At 40.7% G+C, this 25,938-nt stretch overlaps 1 protein-coding gene across 2 annotated transcripts; it reads left to right on the top strand.

Moving 5' to 3' along the window:
* Nucleotides 1-13,718: 13,718 nt before the first annotated feature.
* lhx3 (LIM homeobox 3) lies at nucleotides 13,719-23,187 on the top strand. 2 transcript variants are annotated; one of them, XM_034205097.1, is made up of 6 exons: nucleotides 13,719-14,198; nucleotides 18,929-19,100; nucleotides 19,218-19,420; nucleotides 21,029-21,180; nucleotides 22,280-22,451; nucleotides 22,754-23,187. In XM_034205097.1, exons 1-6 carry the CDS (start codon nucleotides 14,129-14,131, stop codon nucleotides 23,185-23,187), a joined length of 1,203 nt encoding a protein of 400 aa, XP_034060988.1. In that variant the 5' UTR covers nucleotides 13,719-14,128. The 2 variants fall into 2 exon arrangements, with proteins under 2 accessions (XP_034060988.1, XP_034060979.1); XM_034205088.1 differs by lacking the exon at nucleotides 13,719-14,198 and adding an exon at nucleotides 16,773-16,869.
* The last annotated feature ends 2,751 nt before the right edge of the window (nucleotides 23,188-25,938 follow it).

The following is a 25,938-nucleotide window of genomic DNA, read 5'->3' as shown; positions in this document are numbered from 1 at the left end:
GTCGAACCTCAGATTGAGGAGGAACAATGCGGATTCCGTCCTGGTCGTGGAACGACGGATCAGCTTTTTACTCTCGCAAGGATCCTGGAGGGGGCCTGGGAGTACGCTTATCCGGTCTACATGTGTTTTGTAGACTTGGAGAAGGCGTATGACCGAGTTCCCAGGGAGTTACTGTGGGAGGTGCTGCGGGAGTATGGGGTGAGGGGGTCTCTACTCAGGGCCATCCAATCTCTGTACTCCCAAAGCGAGAGCTGTGTCCGGGTCCTCGGCAGTAAGTCGGACCCATTTCCGGTGAGGGTTGGCCTCCGCCAGGGCTGCGCTTTGTCACCAATCCTGTTTGTAATATACATGGATCGGATTTCGAGGCGTAGTCATGGGGGAGGGGGTCTGCAGTTCGGTGGACTAAGGATTGCACCACTGCTTTTTGCAGATGATGTGGTTCTGATGGCTTCATCGGTCTGCGACCTTCAGCACTCACTGGATCGGTTCGCAACCGAGTGTGAAGCGGCTGGGATGAGGATCAGCACCTCCAAATCTGAGGCCATGGTTCTCAGCAGGAAACCGATGGACTGTCCACTCCAGGTAGGGAATGAGTCCTTACCCCAAGTGAAGGAGTTCAAGTATCTCGGGGTCTTGTTCTCGAGTGAGGGAACAATGGAGCGTGAGATGGGCCGGAGAATCGGAGCAGCGGGAGCGGTACTGCAGTCGCTTTACCGCACCGTTGTGACGAAAAGGGAGCTGAGCCAGAAGGCAAAGCTCTCGGTCTTCCGGGCCATTTTCGTTCCTACCCTCACCTATGGTCATGAAGGATGGGTCATGACCGAAAGAACGAGATCGCGGATACAAGCGGCCGAGATGGGTTTTCTCCGCAGGGTGGCTGGTGTCTCCCTTAGGGATAAGGTGAGAAGTTCGGTCATCAGGGAGGGACTCGGAGTTGAGCCGCTCCTCCTTCGCGTCGAAAGGAGCCAGTTGAGGTGGTTCGGGGCACCTAGTTAGGATGCCACCTGGGCGCCTCCCTAGGGAGGTGTTCCAGGCACGTCCAGCTGGGAAGAGACCAAGGGGTAGACCTAGGACCAGGTGGAGGGATTATATCTCTTCGCTGGCCTGGGAGCGCCTTGGGATCCCCCAGTCAGAGCTGGTTGATGTCGCCAGGGAAAAGAAAGTTTGGGGCTCTCTGCTGGAACTGCTACCCCCGCGACCCGACCACGGATAAGCGGGAGAAGATGGATGGATGGATGGATGTATATTTGTAACCCTTGCATTCACAAGATGGTTTCTATTATTTTTTTATAACTAATCAAATCTGTAATTTGTCATTGGGTTCCATGTGAACACGGTTGTTTGTAAAATACAGAATTTGTAGCCGATATCACATTTTTGTTTTGACTATCAATGCATTTTCATTCAAAGTGAGATAAAGGACATAAGCTATCCTAGAATTGGCTTTTAAATGTTGCAATGTTTACAATCCTGTTGATTTTGGTTGCAGTGTATCAAGTCTTGTGTGCTCCTTCTATGGCATATTATGCTGGTAGCAACATGAACAGGTTTAATGAGATTCACATACCGTATTTGAAAATGCTGTTAATGTATAGAGTCCCACATCTTTCACCTCCCTGTCTCCTTAACCCACCACAACAGGAAATGAAAGTTACAAACATTACATATGTCTAATATGCTTTAAGGACTATCCCCATCAATAAATGCATGATCCAAGGTGAATTTTAGAATTTGGTGCAAGAAACATTCAAAAACATGTAATCCTCATGAACATCTTAATGCCTTTTATAGAATTGGGAGGGATGAAACCCTCTTTAATGGTCACACATGCAGAGCACACAGCACACACAGTGAAATGTGGCCTCTGCATTTAATCCATCCTAGAACCAGGAGTCTAGTACTAGAAGCAGTGTGCAGCTATTGGCACAGCGCCCGGGGAGCGGGAAGGGGGGTGTCTGGTGCTTTGCTCAAGGGCACCACGGCAGGGCAGGAGGAGAACTGGGACCTCTCCAAGTAGCAGTCCACACTCCACATTTTAGGTCTGGTCGGGGACTTGAACCGGCGACCCTACAGCTCCCAGTCCAAGCCCCTACTGACTGAGCCACTGCCGGATGTTAGGATGCTATGTTGCTGTTCTAAATTAATTTGCTGTTATGAGTTGTATTTTCCTCATACTGATCATATCACTATCATAAACTATTTGCATATTAAGGGTATGGTATCATATACTATTAGACTATGATTTTAACGGTCTTGTCAGTTTAATGGTATGTCAAATGGCCCTATTATTCAGAGGTTGTGCTTTCACAAACTAGGGATTATAAGAAAAATGTTCCTAGAGGACAAACTGTCATCCGCTAATCTTCAGAGTATGTTTATACTGTATTTGTTTTTGTCAGCCATTATATTATTGCAATGGAAACCACTTATTCTGATGAAACTCAACTTGTACAATTGAAATAATAAGCTTCTAAAATCAGCTACTTCATTCTCCTATATGCTCTTTTCTAAAATAAAACTGTTTTGATTCTTTCTCTACGTTTTGTTGTGCGTTCGCCTTAATCCTCCAGTCGTATATCTGGGGGATCTTGTGCCCGGCAGCAGCTCATTACAGACAACAAGGAGCAACAAAAGCAAAAGGAGATTGAGGTAAGCTGATTTCAGATTTAAACTGAGCAACTCAAATTTGTTTCTCATTTGTGAGCCAGCCCATTTTACAAAAACAAAACCATCTGCCTGCATCTATTAGGTGCTCTTACAATGTTTTGTTTTTCAGGGTTATTGTAAGTTCAGTCAATATGAATATATCAAGGGAACATGTTTGTGAATGAAGGAACGCATTCCTTACTATAAATGGATATTAGTGCATACATATGGCTTAAAAAATTAAAATACATTGTATTATTGTTTTGTCATTTTTCAACGGCGCTAAAGATTGGATGGGTGGGTACAAATAAATCCTTGACCATGAGTACAAATTATTATACATTTGTTGTCCTTATATGTTTTCTATTTTGACACTCTGAAAATAAGGTGTTTTATAAAGTATAGGTATAAGTAGGTCGTTGTCTTCCATTTCTGCCCATTGTGATGGATCCACATTCCCAACTCAGTAAAAACACAATCCTAAATATATTAATAAAATATAACTACCTGTTTCTGATTGGTTGTTATCATTGAGAGCCGTATATGGTGTTCCTCAGCTGGGGATTTGTTTGTGCTTGCTTCTCTTTTGAAACTAAGCAACTTTCTGCTGCTGTCCCTGAGCGACCGAACAATCCTCATTCTGCTGTCGCTCATAATGCAGAGGAGGAAACATCCTTATCACAGCTCCAACTGCACAAACACTGCCATTTAAAAACTCCTGTTGATCATGGCATGAACCCCTCTTTTCTAGTGAAAAACATATTAAAGATTGCTTTTGGAAAAAGGTGCACTGATTAGGAAGAGAAAGTACTCCCTTAAATGATAAATACAGTAGGATAATAGTGTGCCCCATGGGAAGGTGGAAAACATGGTAATTCTGCACATATATTATAGCGTTTTAACAGAAAGCTATTCATTTTGGGGAATGATAGCAATCCTTAAAAACGATCATTTTGCTTTTGTTTATCTTGCACATAACTGGTATTATTAGGTTGTTCTGCTTCTTCTTTCTCTGATTAGAGTGAGATCATGTCAACAAACTAAATAACTGTAAGAAGTATAGTGAAAAGCATTAGTCAGACACTGCTATTGATCTCTGCTGCCGTTTCAAAGGTATAAGGAAGCATTACTAAATTGCACACAATTTATTACAGAACACTGGAAATGTCCTTTCAATGAAATGAAGGTATGCGTTAAGTAGATAACGGGAAGCAGAAATGTTAGGATTTTTTTTCCAAACAAACAAATTCATCCCAAAATGGGGCTCCAATAGCCCCCATATACAATACATAACAAATTGGGTGATATACAGACCCCACGTTTTTGATGAGACCGGGTTAAAAGGTGCTTTAAAAACAAGGAATAGGAGGTGTGGCAGCATGCTGTTAAAACAATACCTACATAATTTGTCTCTGCCCCAGTATGTGAGTTCCAAATGCAGCTTATTTTACTGGTAAATAGGGTCGGTCTTCAGCCTGCTAAATATGTAAAGCTTTGGTTTATCATATGGCCTATGCTTATAGCCTGTTTAACACTTGACCTCATGTGTGGCAGTATGAAGATTATTTTCAATCTGTGACCGTGCTGATTTAATCAGTGGGATTTACAAGACATGCATATAAACCTTTTTTAAGATTATGTAATTTTACATTTTTTATATTTCTTTTACATTCTATATTTCAAAAATATGTACCAATGTAGTAAACTTCTATAGAATTCAAAGGGATTTAAGAAAAGTGGAGTTTATGCCTCATATTATTTATGGTAAAATATAAATACATATATGCAACATATGTATGATCTGTAGGTGCAACAATATTCAATATTCAGATTTATAAAAAGAACACCTTTTCTCTTACATTGTTTTGTTTTTTCAGGCAGTGTCGATCCAACATCTGGACGTTATAATTTCTGAAAGATGGACAAAAGGCGCTTGTTATAATGCACCACACAAAAAAAAGGCTATTTTGTGTGCTGTTTGGTAATATCGATAGAGCCATCTATCAACAAAACGAAGTAATGACAGGGGCTAGGACGGGGAAAACAATTTGCATAATGGAAAAATCAGACCTAATCTACTCCAGAACTCGGCCTGCATGAGAGCTTTGTGAGACGATGAAGAGAGGGAGGGTGGGAAGAGAAAAGCAGTGGATGAGCCTTTAAATCTGAGAATCCAACCGCAGCTCAAGTCTCTCAGCTCTAGCTATAAACCTCTTTGAACGCCCGTTATCTTGCAGCAATCCCCAAGACAATGCTCTGGCCTCCAACAATCCACTAAGAATAGAATCATCTTGTTGAATCCAGTGTTTCTCAGTTTTCTGTAATGTTATGCAGGCTTGTGATTTCCATCAAATCCTGGAACCATCCTCTGTCAACTTGTCTGTATGGTTGGATTTTCTCTTGGTGACCAAAGGGTGGCAGTGTTGTTTACTCCTGTGGCATGAGATCACTCAAGATGAACAATTGTTAAGGTGAATATTATAAAGCAAGTTACAATAGTTTGGTTACTGACACAATAAAATCACACAAAAACTACTATTGCAACTGAATCTCAGCTAAAGTCCCCAAAACTCTAAACGTATTCTCTGCTTTGTACCTAGTTTGCATTTTAACATGGCCCTTTCTGCAACACTTTGCACACGTTTTTCTTTATAAAACGTAAGGAATCAGTCACTTTAAAACACTGCATTTCATAACGACTCATCAATCAAGTTCAAAACATCATACATTTTTGTCTCGAGAAATTATTTTCTGTACTTTGCAGTAATATTCAATTTAGAACATGTTCTGTTCTGATTTCATGCAAGAATGCAACCTTTTGAAATGCATTGCCGTATTGACTGATTTTCTAATGTAAAGAGAAAAACTAAATGTGAATCAATATATACATGAATATATTAACCAAACACAACAAACTACTCAACATTGATTTAAATATACATTTATCTTCACATCGTGAAAACAGTAAATATATCAACACATTTCCGAAGGTTGCATTTAGCTTATAATTCTGGGGGAAATGATAACACAAAACTTCGCAAATGTATGTGGTCATTTGTCTTTGTTTTATGACGGAACGTTTTTTTACTCAGCAAAAGACTGAATGTTTACGCTGGTAATTCTTCAGTGGTTTTGCTTTGCATGATAAACCATTTGTCTGAGAATGCAATATGCCCCCAATAAGAGTGACTATGTCTAAAGATAAATAAATGCAAGAGTTTAACATATTTACAAAGTTGTTATTATTTCTGATTAGGGACGGCTCACATTCAGCAGTATCTTTTCGTATTTGAGGGAACCACTTTGCCCATGTTTACATCACATGACTTCATCCGTAGGAGGTGTGTCTTTAGTTACCTCTTATCATGGCTTGTTCCTCCTAAAGAGGCTTCTATGTCGCTATATTTGAAGCAATACTGTCCACCAAGCATTTGAAAGGGGACCTTTTATGTGTTCCTCCACAGATCTTTGAGCCAGGGTATTATCTGCACAAGCTCACAGGTTGCTTAAAACAGCATATGGGGATTTGATTTAGAAAATTATTGATTTGTGTTCACAGCTTATACTCTGCCCCTCCGGCCAAACTGAAAACAGGGCGTCACACCCATTAGGCCCCTGTACACTGAAAGAAAGTTGTTAACTAATCAGGAGAAATGGGTCTAAATAAATGTTTTCCCTTCCGGTGGCCATGACGAGCCTTGGAAGGTGTTTGCTAACTAACAGGAAAACAGGAGATGACATAAGAAGAGTACAGCTGTACAGTTGGTGTGGGTGTCTCAGCATTTTGTAAGGAAGAAACCATGGAAGCAAGTGTGTCTAATTTTCAGGTTAGCATCTGGGTGTGTGTGTGTGTATGTCAGCTTGTCTTTACTGTTCTGAATACCAGCTTATACGTCATCTGTCCATGGGTCCGTCTGTGTGTGTGTATGCCAACGCGTGTGTCACTCTTGTCTGTGTGTCTAGCAGCATGATAACGCTTAGCCCCTCGTGAAGCCGCTTGCCTCTCTGTTGTGGCTCCTTGTTCTTGGCCTACTTTGGTCGAGGTGAATTTAGGGCAACTCGAGTCTATGGGTAAGGGGATTAGGTCTCCAAACACGCTCCTCTCCAGTTTGGGATTTTGCCCCGATGCCAGACACTTAAAGTCTGCCAGGGATTAAGATAAAGAGAGAAGTAAGAGCGGCGTGGGGAGATGTTTTCAACAACAAAAATATAAGAGGAGGGGCAGGTGGTGGTTAATAAAAAAATAAGATATGCAGAATGGTGTTGATATGATCTAATACATCAAGGCATTATGACCTATTTGGAGGTGGCGCGTGCCATGATTTCGGTCAGTATGTTTTCAAGGGATAAGACACAATAATGAAGAAGCTGTTCTTTTAATTTCCTTTGTAATAATGGATGATCTCTGCTCAATTTAGTGGTTTAATCAGGAAATGGCTCGGATGTTTGCATATTGTTATTGGTCTCGGTTTAGGAAACAAAAGAGTCATTTTATCTCACAAGAGCATTAAGTGTTGGGATGCATCCCAAAGAGAATCATAGTCCGTCTGACATGAAGGTCAAAGTAATGAAGTAGGCATGTTTGCAACTTTGCACCAATGACTAGATATTGAATCTTCACTTAAAGTTGGACATCATCTGCATACAATTATATATTTCCTGATAAGTCTGCTGAACTACTTTTGAGGACTCTAAAGCACATATGAAAGAATAAGACACCTCCAACAAGTTTGCACGGAGAACAAAGTGGCACATCCTCTGAATTATTTATTAGATAGAATGATAAGAGCATCAGGTTGAGGTATTAGTATTCCATAACCTCTTATTTGGCTTTCAGGAGTCTTCACAAGTGTCTGTCTTTTCCTTTGTCTTGACAGAGTAGGGGGGGGAGGTCCCCTCCACCCCTCCACCCTGCGTCTGGAGGCTCCTCCTGGGTAAGATGCTGCTGCTCCATCACGCTCCTCCAAGAAAGTGGGTCATGAGTCTGAGACTGTGGGATTAGCGACCGTCAGGCAGGCGTGTGCCGGGCCGCCTCTTATCCGTAATGTTAAGACCCCCCACCCACTCCCCCCCCCCTTCAGTAAAAAAGAAAGGCAAAAAAAAAACACATGCCCTCCACCACCCTAACCCTAACCCTATACAAACAACCATCTTTAGCCATAAGCCTGTTAGCCTAAGACAATTCAAAACTGACTCCCAATGCAGCGTGGCCACCCGGGAGTGATTAAGGGGAAAAGTACATCATGTTACAAACATGACAACAAACTGCTTAACCTCTCAAAATTCATGGACATGCACATTCTCAACAATAACATCAAGGTATTATTACTACAAATAAATAAACCCCAGTAGATGTGATATATACGCTGTTCCTAACTCTGTTTCCTAATTTACCGAAACAGAAACCAGCTCAGCAATAATGATTTCTAATAGCGACACCATGATAAATGCTACCTTTTAAACTGCTGACCCTGTGATACTCATGGCAAGCTGGCTGTCTGGTTCCATGCTCGGACATGGTATATGATTAATTAGTAAATAAATTGCTAATAATAAATACATTCATTTTCCAGTTGAATGATAACATCCGTCATTGAAGGTGAGTGTTCCCCAGTGCAGTCTCTCTCTAGGTCGTCCTCAGACGAGCCCTCCATCGTCGCTTCAAGTCATCCCGGTTCTCCATACATCTGGCCAGTTCATTGGTACTTTGTGCTCCTGCGTCATTCTTGAGTACGTCCACGTATGTTTGTGCGGGACGTCCTCGTGACCGATGCCCGTGTGTTGGTTCCCACAGCACCAATTTGCCGGCTGGCAGCTCTTGATGTCTTTGGCAATGTCCTGCTAGTCTCATTCTCCTGGCTGCAATTTTCTCGCTCACCCTTGGTATTCCCTCGTACAGGATGTTGTTGGTTAAATGTACACTCTTGCTGATGTTAAATACTGCTCGCAACATTCTGGTGTAGCATCCGTCTAGAGACTTTTGCAGGGTTGGCTTCAGGGTCCAGCATTCACTGCCATAGAGGAGAACAGACTCTACCGTTGCATAGAAGAAGCTGAGTTTGATTTGACGGGGAGGTTGGAGTTCCATACACTGGTCAGGAGTTCCTGTGCTTGCTCCACGCTGTCGGAGAGCAGGCTGATAGTAGTCCAGCATAGTCCAGGTCTGTCAGGACTACTGTGGGGTGTCGTCTCGACCTCCTTGGTGTTAGAGTGAAGCCAAGATCCTGCTCTCGTCCACTGATGGCCTTCCAGTCGCTAATCACTCTTTCTCTTGACTTTTCACCTACTGATGGGTAAAGAAAGGGATGGATCAATGAGGGACTGTGGAAACTTTAAAAGGTTGATACGGAGTAGCGATGGGATTGGGATAGTGGTAAACGTAAGTTGAGTTAAAAAACAAAACCATAGTAGTGGCTGTTTCATGCTGCACAGAGGGAACTATAACTGCTCAGCTCATAGTTTTGGTCCAGATCGGAGGTCTAGCTCTAGAGTTCAATTATAAGCACACTGCCCCTCGTGACCTCCTTAAAAATCAAAACACAACATTAAATTGAGCCATGGGGTGTCATTCCAAGGTTTGCTTGTATTGCAAAGAAATAGTAAGTTCTTTAAAATGCCTCTGTTAGATCGTAATATTTTTTTGTCAGGAAGTTGGTTTAAACTTTAGTCATTCTGGTATTTAGAGATTCAGTGAGTAAACCTGTTACCTAGTTACCCTAACACCAACTGTAACAATAATATTTTTCTTATTTCCCCAAAGCCTGTTTTCAAAGACTTACCCCACACTTAAACAGGAATAACATATGTGCATAGGGGAAATGTTATAAACAATTGTGTATTCTGCCTTTTTTTTATTGAACATTATAAATGTACATTACCAGAGACATTAGAGGACATCAGTTATATTTTAAACATCTAAGTACTGTAAGTATGTGGGAATATTAAATTGTGTTACCTGAGCATTAAGAGCAGTTGAATACAATATGAACTTAAATAAGGAAAGATCAAGTTAAAAAATGTGCCACTGTTTTTGATTGAATGTGTTGCACCAGTTACCATTGGCCCTGTGCAGCATCCTTTGTCACAATTAAGCTTTTTTTAAATCAAAACATGCCACAACATAAATAAATAGTCTATCCTATCAAACCTTCTAAAGCTGATCTACATAACTGACTTTAAATCAGCCTATAGATGTAAATCTCATATAGCTGTTAAGCTCTTTAAGAATATTTATTTTCTATATACGCTATTTCTACCAACAAATACCACCTGCAAACCCGATAGACCCCACAGCAGGCCAACATCTGTAATGACAAGCTAGGTCAAGCCTCAGCTCTGCCTGAAAGGTTTGACCCTTGACCCCCCAGGCATTATGTCTTCCTCTGGGGTGGTGGCTTATCATTGCTCCAAAAAGCTGATATTTCCCACCCAGGACAAAGACTGGTAAAACACAACGTAACCAGTCGGGTCCTCAGACAGTGCGTCGGAACAGAGGAACAGCATCCCCCCATTTAAATGGTTGGACGGTTGTTGGCCTTTTATTGTCTGAGCATGAAACCAGGGACACATGTTGGGTGGTAAAAGTGTCAAGGCCTGACTGAAGGGCCATTGTGTCGCTTTCCAGTGGTAGCAGTCAGGCTTTGTTCCCTGTGTTGTTCATCATTAGCATATCAATATTCAAAGGGGCTGATGCCGGGCAGAGGTGGCAGCCTTTTTAGCCTAGAGTAGACCCTCATGCACAAATAAAGAAACCTGCATTCGACTCTGAAGGACCAGCTGTTGAGCTAAGCCCATAAAGATAAGATTCATCTGACTTTGAGTGTTTGTCCATTTTCTATTTTTTTAAGTTCCCAAATATCCTTTCCAATGTACGGTACATTTGAAGCACTTTTGAAACATTTCTCCCATTCTCGTGGGTGAATAACAAAGGGCTAAATGGTGTCACCCATTCCACCCCTCACCACCCCTCCAGCAGGCCTCCCTCCCCTTCCTCTCCTCCAGCCAGCTGACCCCACGACTGGTAGGCCGGAGGACAGTTAACCTTGTGTGTGTGTGTGTGTGTGTGTGTGTGTGTGTGTGTGTGTGTGTGTGTGTGTGTGTGTGTGTGTGTGTGTGTGTGGTGTGTGTGTGTGTGTGTGTGTGTGTGTGGTGTGTGTGTGTGTGTGTGTGTGTGTGTGTGTGTGTGTGTGTGTGTGTGTGTGTGTGTGTTGGAGGGGCAAAGCCACCAGATAGTGTCGGTTACTCCGAGGGCCAAGCGGAAAAGCGGTTGGGCAGTTTAGCCAGCTGCTGGGGGAGCGAGCCACGGCAGGCCTGGTCAGTGAAACCTTGCCAGATGGAGCCATTTCAAAACAATGAGAGCTGCTTGCTAGGGTTGAAAACTAGAGGCTGGTTGCTCAGGGGACGCAGAGGGCGGGCCTTTATCTACAGTATCTACACCCTGTGCTTTGGTTTGCATTATCGGAAAACTTGTCTTTTGGTCAGGAACTTATTCCAGCAGAAATGTTGTATTTTTAAGTTTCACAACAGATTTTGTTGATTTATTTCACTAGCAGCAAGTGATTCAATCTGATCCGATTTACCCATATTAGTCTTCCACTGTTGAGGTTTGTTGTTCAGATGCACAAGTCATTCTCTTGTCGTCTTTGACATCATCTTGCTAACTATTTATTTCTCTGAATATGTTCTCTCTCTCTCTCTCACTCTTATACGCACAAGTTTGCTCTCCTCATCTCTATCTCCAGACAGCAACAGGCTGAGTGTCCTGGGACTACTCCGCTTAGGAGTAACCAAGCCTGGGTAATGAGGCGTGTGATTGGTCCCCTCCCTCTTGAACAAGGCCAGTCTTAGCAGCACATGATTGATCATGACAGTAGCACAATGGTAGCCTGGTGTCAGAGGGGTGGCATGGGTGCACATGGACCCCCGTAGTAACACTCAGTCACCCAAATCAGTTACACACACATGCGCACACACACATATTCACATGTATGTGCATAATTCAGGACAGCACAGAGGCACTTGTTGATGTATGCACAATTTAAAATGACAAGTAAAAAAAACAAGATCATGTGCCCCAATATGTTTATTATAATGCATAAAAGGCCACACCGGCAGACTGATCAATTTAAATAAATTCTGTTCGGATCTGAGAAACCTCCCTCTAGAGACAGGCAGTGTATTATGGGCTTATAATCAATGTATTGCATTCGTCTACTCTAACTTTTGTCATAAGTTAAGGCCTTTGATGGTAACATTTCTCTCTTCTTAAAAATTGCCTTTGCAGTTCATCTCTTCTGAGTGCAAAAATACAAACATAAGCTGAGATAAATGCAATACATTAAAAACAACAGATCTCCGTAAAGATGTGTATTCGTAAATCCATTGTCTTTTCAGGTGAGTGCCCTCACTTGAAAACAGAGCTTTCATGTGCTGCATCCCATGTGTTCTTTTCAAGAGACCCTTAAGGGCCGAGGCTTGTCTCATCCACTTGAGAACCTTTTGATCCTGCTCATATTCAAGGTTATAAAATCAAGTTCCAATAGTTGTAAATGCTGAATATTAATAGAGGATCCTTACTGGCTGATTGCAGCTGCATTCTCAAGTAGTTCCCAGGTGTTTTAAATCTTTACCAATTTTCTGAGATGATGCTCTAGGTTTTGCAGAGGACAAACACAACAGGATAAAAGCCTTGGCATGTTTTCAGGGTTGGCTCATCATGATATTCATGCAGGGGAGCTGAGGATACAGGGAAATACAATGTTTGTTGGCAGTGGCAGTATCTGCATAGTGTTACAAAACAACTTCACATTTGTATTGCTAATTGCTGATTAGTTTATCCCTAAAATGTCTCCTTAAGCTAATATTGTCTTTTAATATAAGCAATAGGTTTGTTGTTAATGTTTATCAAGATAATATTGATTATGATTCCAACATTTTCAGTGAGGGTTATTTGAGATTTTTATTTGATAACGTTTTAAATGTGCATGAGACACTACTATGCCCATCTTAACCACGTACTGCGTTAAATTGCAAAGACTCTCTCCTCAAAGCAGGCTTGTTGTTGTTCATGTAGTCTAATCTTATTTGCTACAGTGGCTTTAGGTTACTCTGTACATCTCCTTCCAGATTTACAAACAGTTTTCGCTTAATCTGCGTAAAGATCCACACTGACTTGTTGACCAGAGATTACTGCTCATGAAAACACCCAAAATGTGCTTGTTATCCTTGAAAACAAATATCCATAGATATCGTTTTTTTTTTTTAAACCATGTGTTTGTTGTGGAATTTCTGGAATGAGGGGGAGAGGATGTTGAAGTACAATGACTAAAGAATGATTTATTTCCAACTTTGTGAGGCTAATTGCCCTGAATGGACTAATGAACAGCACCGATCTAATTGGCTTACAGCTCTTGTGGCCTGGCGTGCTGGGCGAGTAAAATTGAATCAAAGCTGTAGGACTCCGTCAGAGTAGTTTTGTGCGCTGTGGTGGTAATTGGTGCAGTGTCAAAGGCATGTGCACTGAGCCAAAATGCAGCCCAGCTCTGCACAAGCGAGTGAATTCAAATAGTGTAAGAATGCATTGTTTTTAAGAAAGAACAAAAGAAAGGTATTACAATTTAACCTCTGTGCATTTTAATATTTTAACTCGTTTTTTCCACTTGCACCTAACCGTAATCATATGGGTCATTTTTTCAAAAATAAGGGTATTTTAATTTAGTTAGGTAAAACTAGTACGTGTTAATCATTGAAAACTATTCCCAACAGTTAAGATGCGCAGCTAATATAACAGTATGTATGCTATCCCTTACAACAGTAATGATATACGGTCTATTTTTTAACAAACAAAAGAAAAACGCAGCGATACAAATGCAACAATGTCCCAAACACTGCCCAATTGCCCCATTGTGCCCCGTGAAAGACAGACACGTGCACCAAAACATAGATAAGGAGAGAAGAGGGAGGAGGGGGGGCAAGTGTTTGTGTCTGTGCGTGCGCGTGTGCGAGTTCTTAAAGATAGCCACGGGGGATGTAGGAGCACACACGTCTTCAGCCTGTAGAGAAACTCCCCCTTCAGCACCCTGGACAGAGGCAGCGCTGCCCGCCGGGTACTTGAGTATTTCAGTAAGGTCTCAGGCAGCCGGGCTCACAGTCAGGTCAGCTGCTGATGGTCAGACACTTTTCCACTGCCACACGCCCCTTGTTTTCACCCCACCTCGAGCTTATCCACGCGGAATCAAAGAGCAACTTGATGAATATTCACAGTTTACGTCCTCGGTGGCTGACGAACCGTGAAAGGTCGACTGGTTTTCTTTTTAACATTTTTTTAGAAATCGAGCTGCCTTCGAATCGATCTCAACTCCAGAGGATACATCTCCAGGAAACTGCCGGTTTGAGTCCATCGTCACAGTAGTTTGATTTAATTTTTGACCACAGGCGTTTCGACGCTACTGTTCTTCTGTTGGGACATCGGAACATCTTCAAAATGTTGCTTGAACACCCGGGGTCAAGCTGTCAAAGCACCGGCAATTTCTCCCGGTACAGTTCAGGACAAGGTAAGAAAACCATTTTAACGAATCACACTGTGCACATGCATTAAAATGTGGTTTTAGGGGAAGAGCCAGGAAGAGATTAATATGAATTGATGTCCTGGGGTCAGTTAATGAGTTTAAATTGGCCGTGGAAAATAAAGGATAATACATCAGATCAGCACAGCAGGCTCTCTGAAGGCGGCCCTTGTTTTGCTCAGCGAACTCTGACAAGCGTGAAATAGACCTTGTTAACTGGTTTTATCCTATTTTGGAAAGGCACTCACTTTAACTTTTGATCATTTCTGTATTCCAAATATTATTTTTGTAGACATTAAAAAAGTGAGAAAAAAATACAAAGAGTTGAAGAAAACAGTCTGGTATCCACCAACCCATGTTGATGTATACAGAATATTTAGAGGCGCTTTCTTTTGCGCTGCGTGTGGGAGACGTTATGAATCTGTAATGAGCCTTCATTGTTGGAGAATCACACGAACAGATGTTATGCGCGTGCTGTCATTTCACGCCACCGCTTGTGGTTGTAACGGGAGTGCAGGCTGGGTGCAGGGAGCAGATACGGAGACCACCGGACCCCCCTGGCTCTATCTGCCAGCAGGCGCGGAGCGGCTCCCCCCCCGTAGTCCACCGACCCGAAATGCTCAACAGGTGCCCTGACAGGTGGGACACCTGAAGTTGGAAGTGAAGGTGATGATGCTTCACTTAAAAAGTTAAATTATTGGAGACTTGTATAATTATTTACTGTCGTCCAAAGCTGGAAAATACCTGTTTTATTTATTTAGGCGTGTTACTCGAATTATCTTTTTTGTTATTGTAAGGCTGCATTCATAAGGCAACACAAAACATTCATTTGACTTAAAATATAGATTATGGAGAATAAAACTCAAACATATTTTTTAAACGTGTTATCTAATTTATTTGAGCCAAATACAAAAATGTAAATTGAGACAAGAAAAAAATAAATAAATAAAACGTGAATTTACCTGATCATTCTTGTGTCTTTCTCTAACTGACTGACCCTTTCTTTGATGGTCATTTTATCGCTTTGTTGTTGCATTACTGCCTGGCGCACCCCCTCAAAAGTGAGCGATCAATATGACATAAAAATATTACAAAGCTGAAAGTAAGAGGGGCACCCATGAACCCCGAACCTTTCTCCAAAACGTCTTTCATATACTTCTAAAATGCAGGCAAATAGGACATTGATTTTGGATTCATCAGCGGCCCGGCTGCTGTGGCACTACCTGTGATTTCCCAAGGCGCTCTTTTGTGCCAAAGATCAGTGTCAATAAAATTCATTGGGGTGTTGGCCCGATCAACATGTTATTGAACAGCCAATCTCTCCCCTAAATAAACACTTGTCTTTGAGCACATGAGATGAAGATTGTGTGTGCGTGAGGCCGTGTATGTGTGTGTGTACCATATTCAAAATTACATTGTTGCATCTGATCAGAGCATCTGATTTATGCATTGCTTTATTAGCAAGTATAACAGTTGTATACTGTTATTGGAATGTTGTGTAATCATATTAATAATAATATAGACAAATAAAACCATGTATTTTGTATCTTCTTCCAAGGTAGAAATAATGTTACCCGTTTGTTAAATAGAGCGATTATTTGAGAACAATTGTTTGTTTTATGTTCTGCAGGATATAATATGAATTCATGAAAAAGGCAAAGGTTTTTAAAAGACCTCTCCCATCAGGGCCCAATCTTTCCTTTGCGCATGGCAGAGCTGGAATCCGAATTAAAAACGGAAAGCCCAGGCGAGTCCTCTCCACACACTCACATTATGAGTCAACAACATAATGGTGTCTAGTTCCCTGGATTTTTTGAGGCTGTGGATCGAGTTCGTTTTGTTGTTTTTAAGTGTTCATTTGCATCAGTTCTAAGTCCACGCAGGGATCATTAACATTTTAGTATCTATCTTAACTAATGCCATGTTGGGCTTCTAACTGAAAACAGTTAAGAAAATATATCGCATTTACTCCTGTATATCGTTATCAATTACATAATATTACCATTTTACCTTTTTTCAAAGTGGTATTTGCATGCATTATGTAACTCTCAAAGCATGATCACTGTTTAAAAGCCTTAACCTTTTGTATTTATCATTTTATATATTATCGAAAAAAGGGCAATCATGTCGTCCAATCTGGTGAAAATGCATTGATAGATCTCTTGAGTTTCAAAGTGGATGTTATTATTTCAGTTTGGTAACAAAATAAAAATAACAGACATGATTCTATATATTATTTCATCATTTTGGCGAGTTATAATAGTAGGCTATATATCTATACCACAACAGTAAAACTATTGGTTATTCTTCTCACCTCCTGCATGTGTATTCTTCTTCCGGGTAGGGTAGGTAGGTGATGTTAATCTATCTGCCTGTCGCCCAGGAAACGGCGCAGCGTAATCCACCACAGGCTTCAACTCAGTGAAGCATAAAAGCATCTCCACTGCGCGCTCGTGTTAGCTTTTGGGCTCCTGGTACACCCATTTGACAACACTTGATTCCTGCATATGCGTGTGGATATAAACCAAACAAGATATATTTGATTTAATATAATCATGAGCTATGGATGGACATGGTGATCGCAACTCTCTAAAAGAGACACCAAAAAACACGGAGATGCTCATTGCTTTGCTATCGCACAGTGAGGAGCTACTGAAAGGTAACCGGAAGCCAACATGTAATCAATTTGTTCGTTTTTGCATTGTTTTGCTTGCATATGTTGTAGCCTACTGTAGCGTATTTGGGCCTTTTCTATTGGCTAGTTGCAGTTTGTTGATAATATTTCCATCATGGTAAATTAGTGTTTACTATCATGGATAATGAATGCTGTGCAGTGGCTTTAATTCCGGCAAATTGTCCTGTCGAGCGAAACAGTTTTACAGCTGGTGCCATTTGAGTTGCTCCAGATCTTTTACGCATCAGGCTTTTATTTGACCTTTGATTTATCTGAATGATCGTTCAAATGTACATGTATCATATTTTATATTTAGTGCTCTTTTTTGGAGACTTACTCCAGGGAAATTGTTTTTACGCATTGTTGAGTCTAACCTAAAGCTTTTTGGTCACGGTCCAGACGGTTTTATTGAAGAATACAGTTCTTGCTAATACGTTTCTGTATACTATATACGTTTTTCTAGGAGCTTTGGTTGAATGGTGGTATGTTTAATATTAAGAGACCCCAATGTGTTCATTTACACAGGCCCATTCTCAGCACGACATTATTATGTGATTCATCGAACCTCACCTGCTCCAACGTTACATAATGTACATTTACGCACGAAATTGCCATTTGGATATGCATGCATGTTTATTTTTAATCTTCCAAGTGGGCCCACTAAGGCGAACAATTAGCTTGGACGCCTTATTGGTTTTACCTATAGGCCGCAGCTTTCTAGTTTTACAGCGCGCACTGAATAAATGATGGCCTGTGTACACCTGTTCTTGACGGGGCTCCCACCAGCACACTTGTGCAGTGTTTCACTGGTGATGCCAGAAGAAATGGTTCATTAATGTGCCATGAATTGTCTACAACAGAACAATAGGAACAAGACTCCTTGCACGGATAGAATATAAAGTGCTTGAGCATTATTCAATTAATAATGAGGAGGACTGATAACGTCATACTTGGCATACAGATTTCTCTTTTTTTTCTTTAATACAGCGTTTCTCTTAAGCACTCGTTATTGTGTTCAAATATCTCAAATGGAGATTATTTTGTATATATTGTAGGCTTCTCTGTCTGAAACTGACCTTGCAAAAATATCCTGCTGCTTGTTAAAGATGATGACACGTGACAAAATAAAAAACAGCCGATCACCACTCGATTAACGAGCTATTAATTCCCAAGATGATCCTGAAGCTTACTTATTCATGGGTATCAAAGTCTTTTCTTTAAAGAATCCTGCTAACTTTGATCTGTGCTGTTGGATTTATGTGAATTTATTTTATTCTAGTAAAATCGTTTGACAGAATAAGCACAGTTCGATATAAATCTCAGAAAGTGTGGTGGTCTGCTATCGCTACAATATTCTCTGATGTCCATATGTATTCAGAATCATTCTAAAGCATGTTTCAAACACATGAAACGTTTTTTGCCAAAAAAATGTAAAATTAAAAAATAAGATGACTACGTTTAAATCATAGACTTAATTGTTTTTTCTTTTTCGATCTCAGTTTATTATAACCGAATAACATATGTGTATGATGTAGTTGATAAAGTCCCTGCTCAAACACTTTTGTTTGACGGACGTTACAAATATCTGTATGTTTTCAGTTGTTTAATGTTGGCTGACGTTTGACTGTGCAATACAATTATGATTTGTTATTATGGTACTTAGTTGTTTTTGATTGATTTGGTAGATTAATTGATTTTTGGATATAGGTAATTTATCAAATACAATTTGATATCATTTAATGTATAGATTAAAAAAATACTATCAAACAACCAAATATTTCAAACATAAAAAAGAGACAAGAAGGTGAGTCATTGTTTAGATATATTCATATTAATTTCTGATTTGAAGGGTGACGTCACATTTTTGAGCATCCGTCTTGCATAATTAAACGTGTGTACATTAACAGATCATTACTTTAAGTACGCGTAGACATATTAAGGACAATAAGCTGGATCAGATGTCACTCAGTAAAATGTTTCCCCATGCAAACTGTATCTAATATAAATTGAATTAACCAAAACGATTCGATCATGTCTCCTGCAGAAATCCCAGTATGTGCAGGCTGCAATCAACACATCGTGGACCGCTTTATCCTCAAAGTGCTGGATCGCCACTGGCACAGCAAGTGCCTGAAATGCAGCGACTGTCAGGCGCAACTGTCCGAGAAGTGCTTCAGCAGGGGCGAGAGCGTCTACTGCAAAGAGGATTTCTTCAAGTGAGTAGAAAAACTATTAAACACTTTTATTTATTTATTTTCAATACATCTTTTACTATTTAGAATTAATTGATCGAAGGTTATTATGTATTGATGAAAACGTCTAATTTCCAAAAGGAGATTCGGGACCAAGTGCGCAGCCTGTCAGCAGGGCATACCGCCCACACAGGTGGTGAGGAGAGCGCAGGACTTCGTGTACCACCTGCACTGCTTCGCCTGCATCGTGTGCAAAAGGCAACTGGCCACAGGTGACGAGTACTATCTGATGGAGGACAGCAGGCTCGTGTGCAAAGCCGACTACGAGACCGCCAAACAGAGAGGTGAGGAACAAAATGCACATCTTCACATTTCTGTTTGTGGCCTGAAAATTGCGTCATGTTCAGACCAAACCACGATGCGTTTGTATGCACACTTGTTTTTTAAGTACCTGCTCTGAGTTGTGAGTCAGACGTGACAATGAGGTCACCCATAAAGCCTGACCCACCTGCGCTAATTGCGTCGTTGCCTGCAACCCAATCGATAGCAAACTGCGTAAAGTGGAGGCCTGGAGGCTTCCACTTGCACTCTGCACTGCAAGGAATCAGCTTTCAATAACTCTTATTACAGTATGTGTAAGGAGTAAGGACAGAGCTAGAAATGTAGGCCTGGATGTGTATATGAGAATCTAAAATTAAGAAACAATGTATTATTATGTTTAATTATGTTAATGGTGCTAGAATTGTTTGAGCTATTATAAATATCGAAATACTTTTAAATGAAACGTGCAATTTAGCTCAATTAAAATGTACACTTTAATAGTTTTTTCTCTTAAAATCTACAGTTGCAGTACATTCACCCTGTATGCTTTTATTAGTGTATAGGAACTCTCTCTAAATATTAAATGCATTTTCATATTAACTCATATTAATACTTTCTTTTCAAATATAATAAATGTTCCTTAAAGCAACATTGCACACAAGTTGTGAACAATCAAGTGGCAAAAAGTTCCATTAAGCCATTTTTATCAAAAATATATTTTTACCCCAAAAAGTACATAGCCTACCATTGTATACAGTAGTCATTTGAACCTCAATGAGCAAATAAATAACAATTATATCAAGTGTTTAAACCAATTTATGATCACTTCTTTATGTATAGAGATAGTTAATTTGTGGCAGTTAAATCTACTCGCATGTGTTGAGAAATAGTTAATAACATTTCAGATTTTCTTCCAAAGTTATTAAATGCACAACATTTTTCTTTAAAACCCTGACCAAACAACCAATACCACAGTATCTTCCCAGCAGGCTGTGGTCCTGATAGGGCAGAGTTTTTATCTCCCCATCTGTTTGTTTGAATTTACTGCCCAGCACCAAGTGTTGATTTACGCAGTGAGTTAACGCAAGTTTTCACTAAAAACACACATGTTTATTTTACTAATGAGAGGGCGCAATTACTTGGGCAGCATCCATTTGGATGATGGTTTTGCATTTTGCTGTGCTGGCCAATAGATGTGCAGACATGATGCAATTATGCACAGGAGGCCAGAGTGTTGGTTTATAGGCAGTGCAGAATTTATCCTTTTTTATGATAAATTATAAAGTTTATGATACGGGACATTTATGCTATGGGTTACGGTGAATGTGTGTTTCTATACAAATTTAAGGTCACTTTAATGATCCAAAAATAGATACAAATCAAGAGTTTATCCCAGGCAATATGGAAAGTTGATAGTAATATTTGTCTTATCATAATTTTCCATGGTGTTGCATTTAATTGAAAGTATTAGATGGATTTCTTTCATTTAATGTGAATTCTCTCATTTGTCTTTTGTCTTGATTATTCAACTATTTCAAGACTAAACCATATTTCTTGAGACTTCTGGCCTGGAAACTTGGAGACACAGTCCATCGTTGGCTTACATTGTGTGTTCTCCATTCTCTTTTCAGAGGCAGACTCGACTGCAAAAAGGCCACGAACCACCATCACTGCTAAACAGCTGGAAACACTGAAGAACGCCTACAATAACTCTCCCAAACCTGCCCGCCACGTCCGAGAGCAGCTATCGTCAGAGACCGGCCTGGATATGCGGGTTGTGCAGGTAAAGTGTATTATTATCCATTAAGGGCTACTCCATTAGTGTTCTGACTTCATTATCAAGGGACAATTGTGGCCAAACTGGCACAAGCCTACTGTACGAATAAGCGTGTGAGTGTGTAAGTGTGTGTGTGTTGGGGGGGAATTTACGGCTAGATGGAGTAAAATGAAGTCCACATGAAAGTCAGCCCAGTTTAAGTGCAAACTCGTTAACAATGCTAAGAGGGCCCCTCGCATATTGTCTGCTGCTGAGGAGCCTCACGCCGGTTGCTAGGTGGTGGTCATATATATTGTTTTATTTGCAAGGACAAAAGTAGAGACGGAAGCCACTAAAATGCTCCTCATTATTCAGTGAAAGGGAAGGGGTGAAGAGGGTTCACTTAGGGCGGAATATCATTAAGGAGAATGTAAAATTGCTTTTTGTGCCTGTGACGAAAAATTAATACATTTTGTACGTAAGATAAAATAATAAGAAATGTTCATTTTGTATCAGAAATCATATCCATGTGTGAGGTAGTTGAGGTGTATGACCATGTTGTGTTTGTGTTTTCAAAAGCTTAAATTGACAGTATAGTATAGCACTTAATTCAAAAAGGAGAATAGAGGAAACTCTGAATAATTGAAACTAGTGGCACGTTAACCTGTCTGCACCTTGGGGTGAGGAGAACTTGTAGCTGGTGCTAAGTTAATTAAATGCGTGATAAATCTCATGAGGATTACTCCTCAGTGTCACTGTTTGGGGTGCAAAGCCGTGTCCAGATAGTCCTTGAAAACTGAATCCTTTATCTTTTTAAGCATAATATCTGCATCAGCGAAAGAGCAGAGGACTTTGCATGTAGATGACTTTGAATTGTTAGGCACAAGGACTAAAAACAATGTTGACTTGTATTGTCCTGAAGAGGATTATGTAAATAAGGTGAATTAGCTAATTGTCCTAGAAAGCCTTTTGTTTCTGTGTGCTAAAAGTGTGTTGTTTACAAAATGAAGAACTTGAGGCAACACAAATGATTGCTGTTCTTTTTATCTTATACCCAAGCTGATGTCTCACTGTTTTAAACAATTACATTTGGTCATTAACAAACAGGACATCTTTTTCCCTCCAGGTTTGGTTTCAGAACAGGCGAGCTAAAGAGAAAAGACTGAAGAAAGACGCCGGTCGGCAGAGGTGGGGGCAGTACTTCCGCAACATGAAGAGGTCACGAGGAAGCTCCAAATCTGACAAGGACAGCATTCAGGAGGAGGGCCTGGACAGTGACGCTGAGGTGTCCTTCACAGGTACAACCACACAAAGTGAATGGGCGATTTTAGACACATTTTAACAAGCTAACTGCTAACACACTTGCAAAACGGGCACATTTTCATGCTATGCATAGTGTTGTTGTGTTGTTGTGCTGCCCTTGTCTTTTTTTCCCACGCTTTGTAGATTATTTGAATCAATAATTGAGATATTGAGGATGTGACAATACTATCCAAGCTAGCCAAGCACAAATGTTAAGGATATATGTACCAGGAATCGGTTATTTTCACTGTGGATTATTACAGTTTTAGTAACCTCACTCTTGTCATGTTTTTTACAGATGAACCACCCATGTCGGAGCTGGGCCTCACTAACGGCATCTACAGCAGCCTGAGCGACACTTCTCCGGGCATCGGGGGCCGTCAAGGCGACAACAACCACAGCTCCTTCCCCCTGGAGCACGGGGTCCTCCCCTCTCAGGACCAGTTCCACGACATCCGCTCAAACAGTCCCTACGGCCTCCCTCAGTCGCCGGGATCGCTTCAGGGGCTTCCCCGACACCAGCCCCTCATCTCCAGCTTGGTCTACCCTGACTCCGGCCTTTCCATCATGACCCAGGGCAGCGGGCCTGGTATCAACCCCGGGGTGAGGGTCTCCATGGGGGCTGCCAACGGCCCCAGCTCAGACCTCTCGACTGGCAGCAGCGGAGGATACCCAGACTTTCCTGCCAGTCCTGCCTCGTGGTTAGATGAAGTGGACCACGGGCAATTTTGATTGGTCAACATTAAGAAATTGGACTCTATTTCTTCTTTTTTTTTTGTTTTCTGTGTCTTCTGTTGGATTTAAGGAGTTGGGAAATCAGGGCAGTGATTCTGCAAAGGACTAGACTGCTGTCTTTGGATCTCCAAATGATCTGATAAACAGGTTCATTTACATCTGGTATATTGATGAAAGGAAGGAGGAAATTGTCCTCCATTAAAAGCCCTTTGCTTGTCCTTCAGTAGTAAAAACTGTATGTAAAGCAAGAAATCTGTGAAAATGTTCCGTTTTCAGATACCACTATAAGCTTTTTCATCAATGAGACTCTTTCTTTCATTTGGATTTTCACCAACTCGCTCTCTCTACTCTCATCTCTTTGTTTTCCACACTGTGTTTAGGGGCAGAATTCAGTTTACCGTTCAGAGTCTTTAAATGTCTGGTTGTTGCCAAATGTCTATATATAAATATATAATGGTTTATCATTGCGGAGACTTTATTTTTATACAAACCCCCTTCCTGGACATGAATAAGAAACCCAGATATGAGGACTTTGTACATTCTTAAACAGGGATCTAGGCAAAATGTAGATGTTGTCTTAAATGGTACCTAGGGTCCAATTACTTCTATGCATTTGTGTGTTCTCACATGTATCTCGTTTGTTTTGTTCTACAGAAAACAAGCCCAAGGAAGAGCTTGCTGTAGCACATGGGGTTCGATGTATATGTTTGTTTATGTGGAAAATGTTTTATGTCTTATTTATTCCCTCTGGTAATGATGATGACGATGATGATGATGATGATGATTCCTGGTTAAATGGCAGGACTTTAATAAATTTGTCACCTAAATTAACAATGGAGTTCTATCCTTTTTGGTTGAATTACAACATTGTGCATTGACAGTGGTTAAGCAACTTGTATTCATTTCCTACTAATTTAAAATGTGTTGTCCAAGCCAGGAAACATGAGACCACGGGTAGATCCATCCCTGTCTTATATCGTGCATCCATCTATCGTTTGCATTTATCTATATCTCTGAAACAAGAGCACACTCACAGTTCTGCCTGTGTCTGCAAATTGAGTATCTGGCTAACTACCAACACTGTATCAGGGGTTCAACGGCTCTTTAGTGGAGAAATGTGATGCAGACAGAGTCAACTCATCAATTCAAAGATTACTGGGTCTTGTTTGCCCAAATGCCCCTATGGGAAAGGAATCTCCAATCCATTAGCCGAGAAGGGATCAAGTGCCCCTTGTGAATTTCCTCATTTGTTTAGTTATTCAAAGTCAGGTTCAATTAAGTAGATTAAACAGTGTGTGTGTGTGTGTGTGTGTGTGTGTGTGTGTGTGTGTGTGTGTGTGTGTGTGTGTGTGTGTGTGTGTGTGTGTGTGTGTATTCGCTTTTATAATGGCGTGTGACATAAATGCCTTGGGTGATTATTAAGTGATGCATTTTCAACCTGCTACTTTATTTAACATTTATTATAATGTATTTCTAAAACCAAGACTGGGAGAATTTTGTTTATTTTGGACAACCAGAAGTGAACATGTATTCAATACTAGGCTTGAAGTACTTGGGCTTGGATGAAGTAAGTACTTTTTTTTTATTCTCAGTACATTACATTTACTTCATTTCTGGAGGAACATTGTACTTTCTACTCCTCTACATTTACAGCTATAGTAACATTTTACCTCGTACACAAGGATTGAACATGAAAAACAAAACAAAAAACTATACATTTAACTTTCAAGCAGAATAGAAAGTAATAGAAATTCCCCCTGCATAGTCCAGCAACATTAAAATACTTTCTTCACATAAATTAATTGCTATAATTGTGAAACACTGAGGGGGAAAATATTTTTGAGAAGTTTTCATTTTGAAACTTTATTGTAAGTATATTTGCTTTAAGTTATTCTCAAAGTCTTACAAAGTAAATAGTGTTGTGTTTCTATTGTGTTTCTAAATGCACTAATGTCTTCCTGCATGGTCGTGCAGCTTTTTTCTGTAAAGCATGACATGTATGAAGGTTAGAGCCAGCTGTCCTCCGACCTTTTGTTTTGATGTGCAACCTCCAACTTCCTCCCCCGTTAATGGCTGGCTGCTCTGCTCCTCAGGTTCCCACAACAAGAAAAGAAACCCCGCACAGGATATCCAGCTGAATCCTTCCAGCTGAGTGGCAGGTATCATTGTTGCCTCGCAAAAGCCACAGGTGTGTAACTCGACCCAAATGGAGTTTGGCAAAGTCAGTAAGGGGGTGAGAGTGAGTGTAAAAGGCTGTGTTAATCCCCCTAGATACCCACCTTGTTCGCTTTTCTAAACTGTTTGTATTTGGGGTTAAACGGGCTGATGTGAAGAATTTTTTGAATGCATGGAATTTGTTTTTTAAACACAGCGGCAGACAGGCTCTGCCACACAGCAGGTGTGAGATTTTGGTGACCACGAGATGAACTCTTCTTCGCAAATAACGGGGATTAACCCACCCCACTCTTTCCGATTGAGTTGTAAATCCAGCGTTTTCTGAGTAAAGAATAAGATTAAGTTGGATATGCAATTTGTCAGATGGCTTGTGTAAAACTGGCGGAAGTAGTTTTTAGTGAGGTGTTAGTGTCAGCAGCATGACTGTGGGGAGCTTCACAATAATTAAGTAAATGGTGGGAAAAAAATCTCTTCTTCGTAGTGATGAAGTGTAGAGCTAAAGATGCTGAGAGACACAAGATCTGGTTGTATACAATGGTGTTAACAAACACTTGTTTAAATCAATATGTCATC

This window comes from Gymnodraco acuticeps, unplaced genomic scaffold (genome assembly GCF_902827175.1).
Source record: "Gymnodraco acuticeps unplaced genomic scaffold, fGymAcu1.1, whole genome shotgun sequence".
Taxonomy (NCBI): domain Eukaryota; kingdom Metazoa; phylum Chordata; class Actinopteri; order Perciformes; family Bathydraconidae; genus Gymnodraco; species Gymnodraco acuticeps.
The sequence above is the reverse complement of the archived record's forward strand: the minus strand, read 5'-3'. Positions and strand labels throughout refer to the sequence as shown.